The sequence below is a fragment of the Scyliorhinus torazame genome, chromosome 2 (assembly GCF_047496885.1).
Source record: "Scyliorhinus torazame isolate Kashiwa2021f chromosome 2, sScyTor2.1, whole genome shotgun sequence".
In the NCBI taxonomy this organism is placed as follows: Eukaryota; Metazoa; Chordata; class Chondrichthyes; order Carcharhiniformes; family Scyliorhinidae; genus Scyliorhinus; species Scyliorhinus torazame.
Window position 1 is genome coordinate 112,909,896 of NC_092708.1, and position 20,408 is coordinate 112,930,303.

General features: G+C 49.3%; 1 protein-coding gene across 1 annotated transcript in view; it reads left to right on the plus strand.

The window, feature by feature from the left end:
- LOC140406738 (rho guanine nucleotide exchange factor 25-like) overlaps positions 1-19,015 on the plus strand; it is a 166,102-nt gene extending 147,087 nt beyond the window's left edge. Inside the window, exons 12-14 of the mRNA XM_072494690.1 lie at positions 2,763-2,934; positions 13,846-14,012; positions 16,602-19,015. Of these exons, the coding sequence (XP_072350791.1) occupies positions 2,763-2,934; positions 13,846-13,982 (309 nt within the window). The 3' untranslated portion in view covers positions 13,983-14,012; positions 16,602-19,015. The remainder of the gene's footprint in view (positions 1-2,762; positions 2,935-13,845; positions 14,013-16,601) is intronic.
- The last annotated feature ends 1,393 nt before the right edge of the window (positions 19,016-20,408 follow it).

Consider the following 20,408-nt stretch of genomic DNA (forward strand, 5'->3'; position numbering starts at 1 on the left):
TTTTTTGGGGGGGGGGTTTAGCTGGTGGCTTATGTTGGCAAGGCATCCAGCCAAAAAGGGTAGGGCATGTGTTGGGAGTTCCTGGAGGGTGGGTTCTGAGGGACATGCCGGTAGGTGGAGTGTCACTGGCATATAATGGTTTGGGGACAGATGCCAGGGACCAAGGACAGGTGTGATACCAGGGCCTCAGAGGTGGTTACTCACCTGAGGTGCTCAAAGGAGGTTGTTCATCTCCTTCCTGCATTGCATGCTAATCCTCTTAGTGAGGCTGTCAGTACTCACTGCATCTGCCACCCCATCCCAGGCTTGATTCATGTTTTAAATAAATATTTTAATTCAAATTTTTACAAAGTTTCAACAAACCCCCCCCCCTTACAGAAAAAAGAAAATCAAAGAACACATGAATAGACATCTTACAACTACATCCCGACTTCCCCCAATATACGACCCCCGCATTAAGCAATAATAAACACAATAGTAAACACACCTTAAATTGTATCAGGCTAAGCCTGGCGCAAGAGGAGGAAGAATTAACCCTACCCAGGGCGTTCACCTACGTACCCTCGTCTATCTCCTCCAATTTACCCTTTAGCTCCTCCACCAAGGTCTCCTCCTCCTCCTGCATCTTCGGGTAGATCGCCGAGACCTGCCTTCTCCAACCCACACCCCCGAGAGTACCCTATCCTGGATCCTACGTGCTGGAAGCAGCGGGATCTCCCTCACCTGCCGTCTTACAAACGCCCTTACCTGCATGTACCTGAAGGCATTTCCGGGGGAAGCCCGAATTTTTCCTCCAGCGCCCCAAGGCTCGCAAACGTCCCATCTAAAAACAGGTCCCCCATCCTTCTAATTCCTGCCCTGTGCCAGCTCAGGAACCCTCCATCCATTCTCCCCGGACGAACCGATGGTTCTCTCGGATCGGGGACCAAGCCGAAGCCTCTACCTCACCCCTGTGGCGTCTCCACTGCCCCCAAATTTTCAAAGTCGCCGCCACCACCGGACTTGTGGTGTACCTAGTCGGCGGGAGCGGCAGTGGTGCTGACATCAGCACTGTCAGACTCGTGCCCACACACCCCAGGCTTGATTCATTACAGCTGGCTGGTGTCCCCGCCACACTCTGGGGAAGAGAGTGCTCCTCCTCTCCTTAACGGTGTCCAACATCCTGTGGATGTCTGCATCAAGGAAGTGCGGTGCAATCTTTTAGCAGCCATATTATTGGCTGGATTGAGAGTCTGGGGGAGTGGAGGCTTAAAAGCTGCTCTGGCTTGTCAGGCTCACAATGGGTTCCTGACAGCAGCGAATCACACGCCTGGGGAATCTGGACTCAGGCACGGTGAATGTGGGCAATGTGCTGACTCACTTGCATGGTTGGAATCGGGCTTTCCCAGCGCTCCTAACGGCAGCGCGAATATCTTCCAATTCTCTGCTGGCGGAGCATTCTCCTTGCCTCCCAGCCATATGGTTCTCAGTGACAGGAGGCGGCCCACCGTTCACTGACAGTGGGATTCTCTGTTCCTGCCGCTGTCAATGGGAATTCCCATTGAAGCCACCCCACATCGCTGGGAAACCCGGGGGAGGGGGATGCACTGCCGGTGGGTCCAGACAGTCCCACCACCAGCGAACAGCCGCAGAATTCAGGCCTAGTCTTTGAAACAGGGCATCCTGCCCCCTGTCTTGCAGGGCACCCATTTGCGCTAAATAGAAGCCTACAGCTTTATAACCAACCTCTAAATTAAAGATAATAACATTCTCTAGCATAAATGCATCTTACTTTGCTTGCACATTACCAAAATGTACATCTTTTGCTTTAGTGGTTACACTTGTAATTGAAGGAGGCATTGTCCTTTAGTGGCTGGGTTATTGTATTATCACTTTAAACAAACTGAGAAAAAACATTTTTTTCCCAGTAATTTTGCACCCTTGAAGGTGCTAATTTAGCTAAGATAATAATAATCGCTTATTGTCACAAGTAGGCTTCAATGAAGTTACTGTGAAGAGTCCCTAGTTGCCACATTCTGGCGCCTGTTCGGGGAGGCCGGTACGGGAATGAACCCGCGCTGCTGGCATTATTCTGCATTAGAAGCCAGCTGTTTAGCCCACTGTGCTAAACCAACCAGAACACAAGCCAAAATACAATTGAATGAATGAAATGAAAATCGCTTAGTGTCACAAGTAGGCTTCAATTAAGTTACTGTGAAAAGCCCCTAATTCTACAGGATACAGAGCCCATGTGCAAATCCAGATAGCATCAGCAGACCAGCCCACTGTGGGATGCATCACAACCAAACCCCATCCTATTCTGCCACTGTCTGGTGGTTACCTGGCCTACATTACACCTAGCAGTGTCTTTACTCATCAGGTTATCACAAATACTGCTACACAGTTCAAATGTCACAATTGTAATGTCTCATTGGGGAACCCGCACTGGCCGGCAAATGAAATTATGTTGTTGAAGTAAAATAAACTCTGGAGCTGAAGAACCAGAGATTAAATGAGAAATTCATTTACATAGCAAATTATTATGATCGGGAATACACGAGCTGAAGATTCAACAGTAACCTTCAAAAGGAACTTGGTTGAATACTCAGAAGGAAGGGATTTTCAGTGTCATGAAGAAAGATCAGGGATGTGGAACTAATTGGATAGTTCCTTCAAAGACCCAGCACAGGTTTAATGGGCTGAACTGCTGGCTAGTGTTGTAAGATTCTGTGATTCCAACTTGTACACTTTTTCATCAGTTTGTTTGCCTGACCTCTTTCCAGATCACTAACCTACACATTGAGGATAACGTGGACAACGAAGTTTGCAAGTTTGCTCTGAGATCCCAGGGAACCTCTGAGCGATTCATCTTACGAGCAGCAGACAGTGGAATCTGTCAAGCTTGGGTTCATGATATCAACAAAGTGCTTGATATGCAACAGAGGTTCCTGACTGGTATGCAGACCTTTTATCTTATTTGTTCTTCACACCACATTTTATTTATTAGTTTTAATTTAAAATAATTTCCTTAGGGCCCCCCAACCTCACAATAAAGAGCCAGTTGTTCACTAATTTAATTCTCCCTCTTTGATTTCCATTTGTCTTCTCTGTGCTAGTATTTGTTACCCTGCCCTAATTGTCCTTTCAGAGTACAGTTGAGAGTCAAACACATTGTTGTGGATCTGAAGTCATATGTAGGCCAGGCTGGGGAAGGGTGGCAGATTTCCTTCCCTAAAAGACATGAGTGAACCAGATGGGTTTTTACAACAATCGCTGATAACTGCCATTATCGCCGTTACTGAGACCTGGAGCGAGATTCTCCGTTTGGGAAACCATGGGCATCAGCCGAAAATCGAGGCTGGCTCAACGGACCACCATGCTCCAGTGGCTCGATGGTGACATGAAAGTGTTCCATGCCCCACGCCAGCGTGGGCAAGCAAAATTTACAGCAGTATGCGTTAATATATCATTATCAGGCTTAACCGGCCTCCCGCAATGCTCCACCGCTGCCAGGTGGAAGTAATGCCAGCACGGTTCACTTGTTATATTGGAAAACGGAGACCGGGAGCTGATGTTGCTGAGGGAGAGAAAGGAGGTAAGAAAAGTTTCCAAACTCACAGTAGTGGGCTGACGGTTATGCCACTGGCTGGGGAGCCCCCGCCAGGACTGGGGGGAGTAATGGGGGGCATGACCAGGAGATGGACTGTAGGTTCAGGGTGCCCCCGGGCACGGACTGCCATTGCCGCAGTCCACAAGGCAGCCGTCTGGCTGTGCACTCCGCTGACTGCGCTAAATGTGCAGAGCACCACCAGCTGTATGGGTGGCCCCCACCACTCCCCCTCTTCCCACGCCATCCCTCTAGGAATCCCCAGGCTCCAGCCGACCAATTCATGGGATGGACGTGGTCCAGCGCAGCCAGTGGCCCACCGGGTGCTGGCACTCCTCAGTGCACCCATCTGAGGCACTGCCCCACTGCAGGGGGAGGGGGAAGTGCAGAGTGCACCCCAAGCAGCAGGTGGCCTTTGCCACCTCAGCAGGTGGCCTTTGCCCCTCTACCTCAACCAGTGCCCGGGACCCTGCCAGACGCGACCCCAGATACGTAAACAGTGCCCTGGTCCCCACCAACGCCCTGGACCCCACCAGACGCAACCACCTACCTTCCACAAGAGCTGACATCGGCCATCAGATCCCAGGATCATCCAGCAGCAGCCGCCGACCGAGGAAGCGAGGGAAACGCGGAGGTCTGCAGGTTAGACTGAAGCAACGCGGTTTCAAGACCCCTCTCCCCAGCATACTCCTGGCAAACGTCCAAGCGATCGAAAACAAGCTGGATGAACTTAACGCCAGACTTACCTCTCAGAGGGAAGTAAGAGACTGCTGTGTGCTCTGTTTCACAGAGACATGGCTCAGCCCCGCCTCACCGGACTGTGCCATACAACCTGAAGGCTTCTCAATTCACCGGGCGGACCGAACGGCATCATCAGGCAAAGCGAAGGGAGGAGGGGTGTGCCTCCTCATCAACTCCTCCTGGTGCTTGGATGTGGCGACTCTGGGGACCTACTGCTCCCCAGACCTGGATTACCTGACCGTGAAGTGCCGCCCATATTATCTTCCACGTGAGTTCACTTCAGACATTATCACAGCGGTCTACATCCCACCCCAGGCAGCAGTGAGGAAGGCGCTGGACGAACTATACACAGCAATAAACAACTACGAAACAGAACACCCGGAGGCCTTGTTCATCGTGGCCGGAAACTTCAACAAGGCCAACCTCAAGAGTGTACTGCCAAAATTCCACCAGCACATCTCCTGTCCCAGGGGCGACAACACTCTTGACCACTGCTACTCAAAAATCAAGGGCGCCTACCGTTCCATCCCCCTACCGCGCTTTGGGAAATCAGACCATAAGACGGTGCTCCTTCTCCAGGCATACAAGCAGAAACCCAAGTGGGAGAATCCAGCTAAGAAGGTTGTGCAGTGCTGGGCCGAGGAGACAGAAGAGCTCTTACGTGACGGCTTAGAGACAGTGGACTGGTCCATATTTAAGAACTCAGCGACCAACTTAAATGAGTATGCCACCACCGTCACAGACTTCATCAGCAAATGTGTGGACGACTGCGTGCCAAAGAAAGCAGTACATGCGTTCCCCATCTGGAAACCATGGCTCAATCGCGAGATTGACTCCCTACTGAAGGACAGATCTGAGACGTTCAAGGCAGACGACCCTGACCTATACAAGAAATCCAGGTACGACCTCCGCAAAGCCATCCGGAATGCCAAGAGAGAATATCAAACCAAGCTAGAGTCACAGACAGACTCTCGGTGGTTGTGGCAAGGATTAAACAACATAACGGGCTACAAAGCGAAGCCGAACAGTATCTCTGGCAGCAGCGCACCACTCCCCGATGAACTCAATGCATTCTATGCTCGGTTCGAGCAGGTAACCAACAATCCTCTGGCGAATGCCCCAGCAGCCCATACTTCACCCATACCCACCATCACAGCTTCCGAAGTCAGATTGGCCTTCCTGAAAGTGAACCCTCGGAAGGCGACGGGCCCGACGGGATCCCTGGTCGTGCACTCAGAGCCTGCGCGGACCAGCTGGCAGAGGTATTCACGGACATCTTTAACCTGTCCCTACTCCACTCCGAGGTCCCCACCTGCTTCAAGAAGACCACCATCATACCGGTACCAAAGAAGAACCAGGCAACGTGCCTCAATGACTACCGACCAGTGGCCCTGACTTCAGTCGTAATAAAGTACTTTGAGAGGTTGATCATGAAGCGCATCACCGCCATACTCCCAGAACGCCTTGATCCACTGCAATTTGCATACATTTGCAACCGGTCCACATCAGACACCATTTCCCTGGCCCGACACTCATCCCTAGAGCATCTCAAAAACAAGGACTCCTACATTAGACTCCTATTTATTGACTACAGCTCCGCCTTCAACACCATAATCCCAGCCAAGCTCATATCAAAGCTCCAAAACCTAGGACTTGGCTCCCCACTCTGCAACTGGATCCTCGATTTTCTGACCAACAGACCACAATCAGTAAGAATGAACAACAACACCTCCTCCACAATAGTCCTCAACACCGGCGCCCCGCAAGGCTGCGTACTTAGCCCCCTACTCTACTCCCTGTACACACACGACTGCGTGGCAAAACTTGGTTCCAACTCCATCTACAAGTTTGCTGGCGATACGACCACAGTGGGCCGGATCTCGAATAACGATGAGTCCGAATACAGGAGGGAGATAGAGAACCTAGTGGAGTGGTGTAGCGACAACAATCTCTCCCTCAATGCCAGCAAAACTAAAGAGCTGGTCATTGACTTCAGGAAGCAAAGTACTGTACACACCCCTGTCAGCATCAACGGGGCCGAGGTGGAGATGGTTAGCAGTTTCAAATTCCTAGGGGTGCACATCTCCAAAAATCTGTCCTGGTCCACCCACGTCGACGCTACCACCAAGAAAGCACAACAGCGTCTCTACTTCCTCAGGGAACTAAGCAAGTACGGCATGTCGACATTAACTCTTACCAACTATTACAGATGAACCATAGAAAGCATCCTATCTGGCTGCATCACAGCCTGGTATGGCAACTTCTCGGCCCAAGTCTTAACTTAAGGAATTGAGGTATCGTACACACCCCTATGTGCATCAATGGTGCCGAGGTGGAGATGGCTGACAGTTTCAAATTCCTAGGTGTAAACATCATCAACAATATGTCCAGGTCCACCTACGTCGACACTACGACCAAGAAAGCACAACAGCGCCTATACTTCCTCAGGAAACTAAGGAAATTTGGCATGTCCACATTGACTCTTACCAACTTTTACAGATGCACCATAGAAAGCATCCTATCGGGCTGCATCACAGCCTGGTGTGGCAACTGCTCGGCCCAGGACCGCAAGAAACTTCAGAGAGTCGTGAACAGCGCCCAGTCCATCACATGAACCTGCCTCCCATCCATTGACTCCATCTACACCTCCCGCTGCCTGGGGAAAGCAGGCAGTATAATCAAAGATCCCTCCCACCCGGCTTACTCACTCTTCCAACTTCTTCCATCGGGCAGGAGATACAGAAGTCTGAGAACACGCATGAACAGACTCAAAAACAGCTTCTTCCCCACTGTCACCAGGCTCCTAAATGACCCTCTTATGGACTGATTTCATTAACACTACACCCTGTATGCTTCATCCGATGCCAGTGCTTATGTAGTTACATTGTATATGTTGTGTTGCCCTATTATGTATTTTCTTTTATTCCCTTTTCTTCTCATGTACTTAATGATCTGTTGAGCCGCTCGCAGAAAAATACTTTTCACTGTACCGCGGTACACGTGACAATAAACAAATCCAATCCAATCCAATCCAATCCACCCCTCTCAGAGCAGATGCCCCATCTATCAGCTAGCCCACCACATGGGATCACCGACCGTCACCAAGTCCCGCCTGCGCCCCAGTTTCCATCCATCCTGACCCCAGTCAGGGTGGCACAACCCATGCGTCGCACACAGGATCCACAGCATGCCACAGCAATGGCCCCAACAGGTGCTCATCCTCCTCGCCCAGCTCCATCCATGGATCCTGCCCGCACACATGCTGCCAAGCATGGAGCTGGTCAGTGTCACACAGTGACACTCCCACCCCGCAACCAGATGCCACTCTGTTGGCAGTGTATCACATGGCCCACCCAAGGCAGACAGCCACAGGAGGGGGCAGGAAAAGGACCACAGAGCGCACTGCTGGCACAGACTTTTCACAGTATCTTCATTGCAGTGTTAATGTAAGCCTACTTGTGACAATAAAGATTATTATTATTGTTATTATTATGGGTAACACCAGTCACTAGTACCTCCGCATACCCCCCTTCCTGCACTCAGCCCACCCCAACGCCTGCACACACACCCCCCGCAAGCTTCCCGCCAGCTTCCCTACATGATGTTGGCCTCGGTTGGCAGAATCAGTGGGTCTGGTACATGGGATGGAAGATGACAACCCGGTCTGTGATGAGTTCTGGTGCTCCACATCGTTTGATAGAGTCTGACTCCTACCCCGGTGTCACATTCTACTATCCGCAAGCGTGCTCTCTGCATGTGTGCTAGCCATTCCATCTCAGGCCCACAGACCTTCAGGATAGGTGGGGGTGGGGATGGGATCTGGGGTGGCGGGAGGGGGGTGGTTATGGGGGTGGTGAGTAGTGATGGGTCACTCACTGGGTAGGCCCTACCACATGGTGTTCCCACATCTCTGACCCTATCTCCTGCCGCTTCTGAGAGTGACATGGGGGGAACAGCAGACTGTCTGGGGGCCCTGCCTCATGCCTTCTTCTAACAACCCTGCCACTCACCACCAGCCCCCCACACCAACCCCCTGCACACCCTCTGTACCCAGCCCAGCGCACCCCTCACACCCTTCAGACAGAGGATCAAGGCCATTTGGAATGTCAGTGAACAGATGTCTACTGTGCTTTATACAAATGTTTTGCCCTCACCCCTCACGCTAATCTGTGAGCTGCACCTGGGTAAACTTAGCTGGTGTCTAACTTTCTAATCTTACATGTAATAATGCTCCATCTCGGTGGTTCCCCCAAGTGGTACATCAGAGGTGGAGGCAGCCTGCTTCGTATCCCGCCCTGTGACTTGTGTCCCCTTTGGCAGCCATCCTCTACAGCGACTGGGCCTGGATGGGCTCAGCAGTCTTTAATTTAATTATCTTTATTGTCACAAGTAGGCTTACATTAACACTGCAATTTGGGCTACCCTTTGGGACGGGGGTGTGGCTGGAGTGAGTTCCAGGGGCTTCACAGTCATCTGGCACTGTCAATCCTGCATGCCAGCTCGACTAGGGTCTCCATGCTCGGTGCCATGGAGCACAGGGTCTGGGCTACATCCCTCTGGGACTGGGCCAAGTCCCTCTGGAACTGTGCCACAGCCCTCAGAGGCTGTGTCCTGTCCCACTATGACTGGATTAGGTCAGCGAGCGCCAGGTCAATGCTGTTGGCGCTCGCACACATAGCCTGTTGCGACTGGGCCACGCTCTGGAGCGTCGCAGCAATATCCATGTGACTCTGATACATGGCAGCCTGTGAAAGGGCTCCCCTGTCCTGTGCTTCAGCCACCACCCACACAGAGTGCCCCAGGCCTTGGACATCCTGACCTATGGCCGTGACTCTCACACCAAAGACTTCCATTGCGGATGCCACCAGTTCCGTGTTGACCTGGGTGGCACGCATGGTCATCATTGCCTCTTGCTCCTGCAGGTGGTTGGACTCCTCCAACTGCAACTGCAGGCATTGGATGGTTGCTGAAATCCCCTCCTGCAGTCCCTGGCTCTCCGATAGCATCTCCTGCATTGATGGGACCAACCTTTCCAGAAGCACGAGACTGTCCACCCCCTCGGGTTTCCTACCTCCACCTAGAATCACTACAGTACAGAAGGAGACTATTCAGCCCAACACGTCTGCAGCGACTCTCTGAAAGAGCACTCTCATGAAGCCCAATCCCCCACCCTATCCCCGTAACCCCACCTAACCTTTGGACATTAAGGGGCAATTTAGCATGGGCAATCCACTTAACCTGCAAATCTTTGGACAGTGGGTGGAGACTGAAGCTCCTGGAGGAAACCCACGCAGACACGGGGAGAAGGTGCAAACTCCACACAGTCACCCAAGGTCAGAATTGAACCCAGGTCCCTGGCGCTGAGACAGCTAACCACTGTGCCTGCATGCTGCCCTGATGCACTGTCGCATGTGTGAAGTGTGCACCAGATAGTGTGCCAGGAGCCTCTTCACTAAAATGACCCACCGAGGTGAGAGTCTCTGGGATGGTGGAGGGTGCCCGTGATGGCAGTGACGCCCGTGACAGCAGTGACGCCCGTGACGGCAGTGACGCCCGTGACAGCAGTGACGCCCGTAACAGCAGTGACGCCCGTGACGGCAGTGACGCCCGTGACAGCAGTGACGCCCGTGACAGCAGTGACGCCCGTGACGGCAGTGACACCCGTGACGGCAGTGACGACCGTGACGGCAGTGACGACCGTGACGGCAGTGACGCCTGTGACAGCAGTGACGCCCGTAACGGCAGTGACGCCCGTGACGGCAGTGACGCCCGTGACAGCAGTGACGCCCGTGACGGCAGTGACGCCCGTGACAGCAGTGACGCCCGTGACGGCAGTGACGCCCGTGACGGCAGTGACGACCGTGACGGCAGTGACGCCCGTGACAGCAGTGACGCCCGTGACGGCAGTGACGCCCGTGACAGCAGTGATGCCCGTAACAGCAGTGACGCCCGTGATGGCAGTGACGCCCGTGACAGCAGTGACGCCCGTGACGGCAGTGACGCCCGTAACGGCAGTGACGGCAGTGACGCCCGTGACAGCAGTGATGCCCGTGACAGCAGTGACGCCCGTGACGGCAGTGACGCCCGTGACGGCAGTGACGCCCGTGACGGCAGTGACGCCCGTGACGACCGTGACGGCAGTGACACCCGTGACGGCAGTGACGACCGTGACGGCAGTGACGCCCGTGACGGCAGTGACGCCCGTGACGGCAGTGACGCCCGTAACAGCAGTGACGCCCGTGACGGCAGTGACGCCCGTGACGGCAGTGACGCCCGTGACGGCAGTGACGACCGTGACGGCAGTGACGCCCGTGACGGCAGTGACGACCGTGACGGCAGTGACGCCCGTGACGGCAGTGACGCCCGTGACGGCAGTGACGACCGTGACGGCAGTGACGCCCGTGACGGCAGTGACGCCCGTGACGGCAGTGACGCCCGTGACGGCAGTGACGCCCGTGACGGCAGTGACGCCCGTGACGCCCGTGACGGCAGTGACGACTGTGACGGCAGTGACGCCCGTGACAGCAGTGACGACCGTGACGGCAGTGACGAAAATTAATTTCTAGTGGTGGGCTGTGATTGACAGCTTCCACTAAATAGCTGCAGCCTTCAACACTCTGAGTGCTGAAACCTCAATGTTTACAAACATCAACCACATCAAAAAGAGGTAATTCAATCCAATCATTTACAATGTTTGTAAACATTGGGGTTTCAGCAGTTAGAGTCACTCACCATGAAGGCAGATGAATGAATCGAGGCACAGCAAGGCTGTTTTATGGAAGCTGTCAGTCACAGCTCATTACTAGAATTGAATGAATGGCTTGCAGCTAATGGATCTGAGGCATTGAAACACAAGTCACAGCTGTTCTCCTTCCAGCAATGGCCTCTTGGAACTTCCAGGTAAGTGTTGCAGCTGGAATTGTTTTCACTGCCATTGTCTGGACTGCTCTGGAGCTTCCAGTCAGGGGTGTCTTTTCTTGGGCGGGGGTCCCTTTAGTCAGGGGGTGTCTGTGTGTGGGGGGGGGGGGGGGCTTTAGTTGGGGGATCTCTGTGGTGCCGTCCCTTTAGTTAAGGAGTCTCTGTGGGTGGTTCCTTCAGTGAGGGGGTCCTAGGGTGTCTCCATATTCATTGGGGCCCTGTGGGAGGTCTCTTTAATTAGGGGGTCTCTGTGGGAGTTCCTTCAGTTAGGGGGTTCCGGGGGGTTCTTCCTATTCATGGAGCCCCTATGGGGGGTGGGGTCTCCCTATTAAGGGTGTCCCTGGGGTTGTCTTATTAAGGGGGTCCCTATGGGGTCTCCCTATTCATGGGGCTTGGGGATTCTCCCTAATAAGGGGGTTCCTGTGGTCTCCATAGTAAGGGGTCTGTGGGGGGTCTCTTTAATTAAGGGGATCTCTTGGGGGAGGGCCTCCTTATTAAGGGTGTCTGTTGGGGGGTTCTCCCATTTTAGGGATCATCCGGGTAGAGGATGGGTGTGCAGGTTGTGCAGTGGTGGGGTAAGGTGGCCTTCGGATGGATTTGGGGGCAACTCCCTTCAGAGGTTACCCTCTTGGCCCACTATGAGGACCACCATCTCAGACTCACGTTTGGTGAGACCTGTAGGAATCCCCGCCCAGGTGATTCCCGGCCCAGGGATCCGGAGAATCACGGAGGCCCGAGATTAGGGTGCCGCTAAATGGATGCAAATGGGTTATTTTCTTCATTTACATCCTCACGCTGGCACATGGGCATAATCCTGCCGCCAACAGGGGTTCGGAGCATCGGGTTTGGATCGGCGCCCTCTGACACTCAGCGCCGATCCCGATTTTTCAGTTCTCTATCCCCTCGGGAAACATGCTTTGAGTGTCCTGGAGTGCTTTGGGTCCTGTTGGGGTGGAGGTCAGCTTCTTCACCCCTCCCCCTCCTCCCATGTGCCCCGGCATGGATTGGGGATCGAATGGAGTTCCTGTATTTGGAGAAGGGGAAATTTGCTCCGAGAGGGGTAGATGAGGGATTCCACCAGAGATGGGGCTCGTTTGTCTTGCACTTTACGGATCTGATTGCCGCCAAGGGGTGAGGGGGAAGATAATTCGGGGGCGGGGGCGGGGGGGGGTTGTTGGGGTTGGTTTATTTGTTGTAAAAATGTTGAAAATTTGAATAAAAATATTTCTCAAAACAATAAATTCCGCCAGCTGCGATGGTAAGTGGGAATTTGAATCCATTTCCCTATGACAATAGAAACAGAAAATGCTGGAAAACTTCATCCGGGTGGCATCATTTGTGGAGAGAGATACAGAGCTTAACGTTTTGAGTCTGTATGAGTCCGTAACAGCACGATAGCGGGAAGATAAGTCATTGCAACTTGTTAAGATTAAGTACATAAGAATGGAATCATATAAGAGCAGTCCCACCCAGCTGAATGTCAGTAGTGAGACATTGCAGAAGGATGGTGTCATCAACTCAGTCAAAGACTTTAGACAGGTCGAGAAGGGCGGAGAGGGAAAGTTTACCTTTGTCTTGATCGTACTGTGACTTTGATAAGAGCTCTTTCAGCAGTGGAGCAAGGGTGGAAACCTGATTGGAGAAAATTAAACATGGGGGCGGATTTTACAGGGGGAATGAATTCCCTGCCACCTCACCAACTGAAGTTCTGTCAGCACCATGCCCACCAGAAACCCGGCTGCCTTGCAACGATATTAAGCTTGGGGCAGCCTTAATTGGTCACAGTGGAACTTCCACCCCCATATGGGAGTATGTCCTACTCTAGAAGCGACAGGTTAATCTGATTGGCTGGCAGCAATGTAGGCCCATCAGCACCAGGGTCGCGTAGTGGCCACTGCTGGGCTAAAAGCAGTCCCCAGCGAAGAAGTATAGTTGTCCTGTTCCTGCACGACAGCAGCCCGTGCAGTGGAAGCTGCAAGCTGCCTGCCTAGCTTCCACTTTTGCCTGTCACATGTCATGTCAGAGGTGGAATGAGGCCCTTAAATGGCCACTAATTGGCTACTTAATGGCCTCAATAGGCCCGAGGTTGGGTGGGCACCTGACACCTATCTGACAGGTCAGGGTGGATGGGAAGGCCATGGTCAGGCCACCCATTTTATTTTACAAGCGCCCTCATCTTCAAATACGCCAGTGCGGGGACCATAAAATGCATCGCTTGGAGCTCTGGGAAAGATGGGCATGGATTTGGGCAGCAATCACACTTTCAAGTCTTTGGAAAGAAAAAAGGAGGTTGGAAATGAGGCTGCAGTTTGTAAGGAGGATAAGTTCAAGAGTTAGTTCGTTGAGGAGAGGGATCATGATGGCAGATTTAAAGAAAGGGGACAGCATCTGAAATGAGAGAACTATGAACGATATTGGCTAGCCTGGGGATCAGGGGGGGAAGTTAATGTGATCAGCAGTTCAGTGGGCATAAAGCGAAGGGATTAAAGTGTGAATAGAATCATAAGGATCAATACTTAAACAATTTATTTTGTATTCTCGATATTTCACTGTCAACCTGCTTTATGTCGTATTTTGAAATGCTTTAATCTTTATTTCAGCACTGCAGTCACCAATCGATTACCAGAGAAAAGAACTTGGTCCACTCGTCTTCAGCAAGACAGGAGCAAGAAGAATGTCCCAACCCACCCTCAGGCCACATGCTTCCAATGACAGTAAAGGCTTCAATGGGCAATAACAGCATGGAAACAAATACATACAAACCAAGGTACCTACAAATTGCAAACAAATCCTTCAACTTCATTTAATAATAGATAACTAGCACACACCAATAATTAAAACATGGTAATGGTTACCCCATACTACTACCCTATATTAAACTAATCACACTCAGACCGGGGAGGCAGTGGTATTGTCACTGGACTAGTGAACCAGAGACCCAGAGTAATGCTCTGGAGTGCTAGGTTCAAATCCCACCACTGCAGATGGTGAGATTGAAATTCAATAAAAATCTGGAATTAAAAGTCGAATGAAACCATTCTCGATTGTCGTAAAACCCATCTGGTTCACTAATGTCCTTTAAGGAAGGAAATCTGCCGTCCTTACCTGGTCTGGCCTGGTCTACATGACCCACAGCAATGTGGTTGATTCTTAACTGCCCCCTTGGGCGGCATGGTGGCGTAGTGGTTAGCACTACTCATGATGCTGAGGACCTGGGTTCGACCCTGGTCCCGGGTCACCTTCCATGTGGAGTTTGCACATTCACCCCCACAACCCAAAGATATGCAGGGTAGGTGGGTTGGCCATGCTAAATTGCCCCTTAATTGGAAAAAAAAAGGATTGGGAATTTTAAATTTTAAAACAGCTGCCCCCAGTCGGGGATGGGCAATAAATGCTGGCACGGCCTGCGATACCCATGACCCACAACCCACAAATGAATAACAAAAAAAGAAACACCTCAACTAAGTTATTAAACATTTTGAACAGAATGAATAACCATGCTCACTGACATTCAGTCTTGGTTCCAGTAGGGCTATTCAGCTCCTGGCCTTATTTCAAATATGGAGAAAAGAACTGAGCTCAAGAGGTGAGCAGAGATAACGTCCTTGACATAAAGGCAGCATTTAACTGAGTATGGCACCAGGGAACACCAGCAAAAGAGGAGTCAATGAGAATCAGGGGGAAAACTGTCCATCTGTTGGAGTAATACCTGGCACAAAGGAAGATGGTTGTGGTTGTTGGAGGTGAATCATCTTAGGCCCTGGACATCGCTGCAGGAGTTCCTCAGGGTAGTGGCCTAAGCCCAACCATCTTTTAATCAAATATCTTCCTTCCATCGTAAGGTCAGAAGTGGAAATGTTCACTGATGACTGCACAATGTTCAGCACCATTCACGACTCCTCAGGTGCTGAAGCAGTCTATACCCATATGCAGCAAAACTGAGACAACAATCAGACTTGGGCTGACAAGCGGCAAGTTATATTCACTTGACACAAGTGCCAGATCATCTTCAACAAGGAAGAGTCCAACCATCCTCCCTTGACATTCAATGCCATTACCATTGCTGAATCCCCCACTATCAACATCTTGGGGGTTACCATTGATCAGAAATTGAACCACACCAGCCATATAAATACTGTGGCTACAAAAGCAGGTCTGACACTGGGGCTTCTGTGCCAAGTAACTCACCTCCTGACTCCCCCAAAATTATCCACCATCTTCAAAGTACATTTCAAGAGTCTGATGGAATACTCCCCACTTTCCTGGATGAGTGCAGCTCCAACAACACTCAAGAATCTCAACACCATCCAGGATAAAGCAGTCCGCTTGTTTGGCACCCATTCATCTTCTTCAACATCCATTCCTTCCACCACCATTACACAGTGAGAGCAGTGTGTACCATCTGCAAGATGCACTGCAGCAACTCATTGAGGCTCTTTCAACAGCACCTTCCAAATCCATAACCCTCACCAGCTGGAAGATCAAGGGTAGCAGATACATGGGAACACCATCACCTGCAAGTTCCTCTCCAAGCCACTCGCCATCCTGAAGTGGAACTATATCGCTGTTCAATTTACTGTTGCTAGGTCAAAATCCTGAAACTCCCTTCCTAGCAGCACTGTGGGTGTTCCTATACCACATGGTGGTTCAAGAAGGCAGCTCACCACCATCCTCTCAAGGGCAATTAGGGATGGGCAATAAAAATGTTGGCCTAGCCAGCGATACCCACTTCCCATTAATTTTCTCGGTAGTTTCTAACTTGCATCATCAGTGATTCACAGATTTCACCTGGGCCGCTGTGAGAGACGAGGAACCGAAAAGGAGACTGTAAAGTCATTAAAGGGACAAGAGGAGGGGGAAATAAGGGTTGGTTGCTAATCAGTTATACATTACTGGGAAATACTTTACTATTCATTTCCAAAAATGAGGTTGCTGTATTATGATCAAGGTCTGCTCTCCTATCAGCCCTTTTAAAAGCAGACACCAATCTGGAACCATTGTCTGTGAAGGGTTCACAGTACTGCATTTCCAGCCCATTCCCATAATGTTACATTTAAGTAGCTGAGGACAGCTGGAGTTTTATAATCATTCCCTTTTCTGGAATCCCTGTAGGTTACTTTATATTATTTTCAAGTACTCAGCAGCCTTCATTGAGAATGGGCAGTGCGGGTTCGACAAATATAACTAAAGTGCCATCCAGTGGTCAGTCTGAGAAATCATAAACATCTTGGGTTATTCAGGATGCATCTGCAAACTGAATGCTGGTTACAAAGTTCCACAATTTATGATTGTAATTATCTGCTGTAGCATACGGTTCATTCTTTAATGAATCTGTCCCATTCTTTGTTGGTTCTAGATTTGGGTAAAGGCTCTAATGCACTGCTGAATGAGATGTGAGAGTTGTCACCGACACTTATAGGGAATGATATAGATGCCTCACTCAACATTCCAGGTAGCCTTCTCGTACAGCTGATTTTTTGTAACAAAGGAGACTGGTTTGCATTTGATGTAGTGCTGATGACATTGATTCATTTCTTGCTTTCAGAGATTAGTCATAAATACTTCTGAAAACTGTTTGGGTAATACTGTAGACTTTAATTATTATTTTACACTTTTAATATAGGAGGTATTGGGATATTGCAGTTGTTGTTAAGACAATTGATTTATTATTTGAAATATTTTAGTATGTCAAAATATCACAGCATTCTGTATTTTAATTGCTATTATTAATAAATCAATATGTGCAATGTATATGTGTGCAGATTTGATATGCACAATGCATGTGTATAAATGGACAAAAGATGTAGACAAAACAATGTATATTACACAGTTATAGTTTGATATCTGAATGGATTGATTATGTGAAGGCAGTGAGTTACTTCAGTGTAATTTGTGTGATTTTGTGCATCTATTCACAGTCATTTTGCCTTATCCTTTTCTCTTCTAAGAAAATACAGTGGACACAAAGGATTATTATTTTCAGACATTTTGCGGAAATCAATAAATAAAATTTCTATTTGTTATTTTCACTGGGTGTATCATTTTCTTGAGTATTTTGAAACAATATGCAATATAAGGCTTTCTCTCGAGATAAAAAATCTAAAATCGTGAATTACATTTCGAGATACCAGAACTGAAAGGTTAAATCTATCAGGGAAGATTGAACCAGCTGGATTTTTTTTTCTTAAAAAGAGGTATGACCTGATTGAGACCTGTAATATTATGAAAGAGTTTGAAAAATGACCCATTTGCATTTGTGAGCAAAACCAAAAAAAGTGGTCATAAATATTAGATAGGCACTAATACATCAAAAGGAACGTATTTATCCCAGAGAGTGATTGGAGTGTGGAGCTTGCCACCACAAGGAGTAGTTGAGGCCAATTGCAGAGATGCACTTAAGAGAAATCCAGACAAACACAGAGGGAGACAGGAGCAGAAGGTTAAATTGCTGAAGTTAGCTGAAGCGAGGGGAGGAAGTTCATTGGAGCATAAAACATCAGCATAAATCTATTGGGCTGAATGTTCTGTTTCTCTGTTATACTTTATTCTTTCAGGGATGTGGCTTTTCTGGCAAGGCCAGCATTTGTAGCCCCTAATTGTCCTTGAAATGAGTGGCTTGCTAGGCCATTTCAGAGGGCAGTTAAGAGTCAACCATATTGCTGTGGGTCTGGAGTCACATGTCAATCAGACAAGGTAAAGATGGCAGATTTCCCTCCCTAAAGAATATTAGTGAACCAGATGTTTTTTTACAACAATCGATGATTGTCTCAGAATTATTAAGACTAGTTTTCAATTCCAAATTTATTAACTGAATTCAAATTCCGCCAGCTGTCATAGTGGGATTTGAGCCCATGTCCCTAGAACATTAACCTTGGCCTCTGGATTACTAGTCTAGTGACAATTCCACTACGTCACCATCCCTCCTCCTTTATTATAAATAAAAGTCTATATATGCGGGATATCTGAAATAAAATGAGAAAATGCTGAAAATACACAATAGGTTTGTTAGCATCTGAAAATTGAACATTTGGGTTAGCTTTCAATGTAGACCTTTTCTGATCCATCTTCTAATAAACTAATTTAATATTTGTCATAATGTGCAGTCTGTTTTTCAAATGGATCTTCCATGGCAATGCTCATGGTGAAAAGGATACATTGAAAACTCTTTGAAAGTAAATACTTTTCTTATATCTCTTTATTCATAATTTTCTCTGCCTGCTTTGATTTCTAATTCCCTTCCCTAGATTTATTTTGCATATTTCAGATAAAAAGTGGAAAATGGGATTTTGGGTTTTATACATGAGAACATTGAATATAAAACTATGCAAACAATTATAAATTTGTGCAAAACCTCAGTTAAGCCACAACTGGAGTGTTGAATGGAGTTCTGGGCATCCTATGATAGGTAAAATACATGGAAGAGTGACTTAAAACATTTTAACACAAAGATTGTGGGTTTTAATAAAACTTTTAAGGAAGTAAATAGTGAAAGAACGCTTGCACTGATTGGCAAGTCAGGAATTTTAAAAGGGAACTGTTTCAAAACCGGGAAAAATAAAATTGTGAATTTGGCATCAGAATTCAAATTTAATATCAACCAATTCCAGGTGGATGTTCTACTTATGTCAAATCACAATGTTTTAAAAACAATTTTGATTATCAACAACTAATGCTCCTGTATGTTAAAATGCCAACATCACAATACTGTATGACGTATTAAAAATGGATTATGTAATATTTCAATAATAAACTATCTATAATATTAAACATTTTGTGTTTATGCATGTTCAAAGTATCTGTAAGCTTTGGGAATGTGTCTGTGGGGCAAAGTGTCCAATATGTCAATGAAGCATGATGCATACTGATTTGAGTCATATTTTGCAACCAATCATAAACCACTCAAGCACATATAGCGACACACATACATACACAAACACACACACATATAATTCCTTTTACTATGCAAATTGAGAAAGAGAAAAGTTGCCCATGGAAGCCTAGCAGTGAACCATACCTGTATAAAATCTAGCTAAAGTAGACTGCAAAGGGGGCGTTTGAGTGCAGTATTCAAGATATTGCTTTCCTCAGGCCTTCTGTAAAGGTACAGTTATATTTCTGGTTTTGTATTCAATTGCCCTATCTATAATACACATGACATTTTGTTTGCTTTCACTACATCCTCTCAGCACTGTAAGGATTTCAACGGAGAATCCCGCCCAAGGGGCGAGATTCTCCGACCCCCCGCCGGGTCGGAGAATCGCCAGGGGCTGGCGTGAATCCCGCCCCCGCCGGTTGCCGAAGTCTCCGGCACCGGATATTCAGCGGGGGCAGGAATCGCGCCGTGCTGGTTGGCGGGCCCCCCCGTGCGATTCTCCGGCCCGGATGGGCCGAAGTCCCGCCGCTAAAATGCCTGTCCCGCCGGCGTGGATTAAACCACCTCTCTTACCGGCGGGACAAGGTGGCGCGGGCGGGCTCCGGGGTCCTGGGGGGGCGCGGGGCGATCTGGCCCCGGGGGGTGCCCCCACGGTGGCCTGGCCCGCGATCGGGGTCCACCGATCCGCGGGCGGGCCTGTGCCGTGGGGGCACTCTTTTCCATCCGCCTTCGCCACGGTCTCCACCATGGCGGAGGCAGAAGAGACTCCCTCCAATGCGCATGCGCGGGAATGCCGTCAGCGGCCGCTAACGCTCCTGCGCATGTGCCGCCCGGAGATGTCATTTCCGTGCCGGCTGGCGGGGCACCAAAGGCCTTTTCCGCCAGCTGGAAATTCGTCCGGCGCCGGCCTGGCCCCTTAAGGTTGGGGCTCGGCCCCCAAAGATGCGGAGCATTCCGCACCTTTGGGGCGGCATGATGCCCGACTGATTTGCGCCTTTTTGGGCGCCAGTCGGCGGACATCGCGCCGTTTCCGGAGAATTTCGCCCCTGATCTTTATATTTCTCCAAGGCCTTGAGCAAACTATCCTGAATGCCATACATATGCATGGAGTTGCCAAAATCCAAACATGTCTCACAAAATGTAGTTATATTGATAATGACGCGAGTTGTGTGGCTTGCAAATAAGAATTTACAAAGATCCCTTGCCGGTGAAAATTGGGCTGGAGAGTGATTACCACTCAGCAGAAAAAATAGGGTGACATGATTAGAGCTTTGTGTGCAATGACAGCAT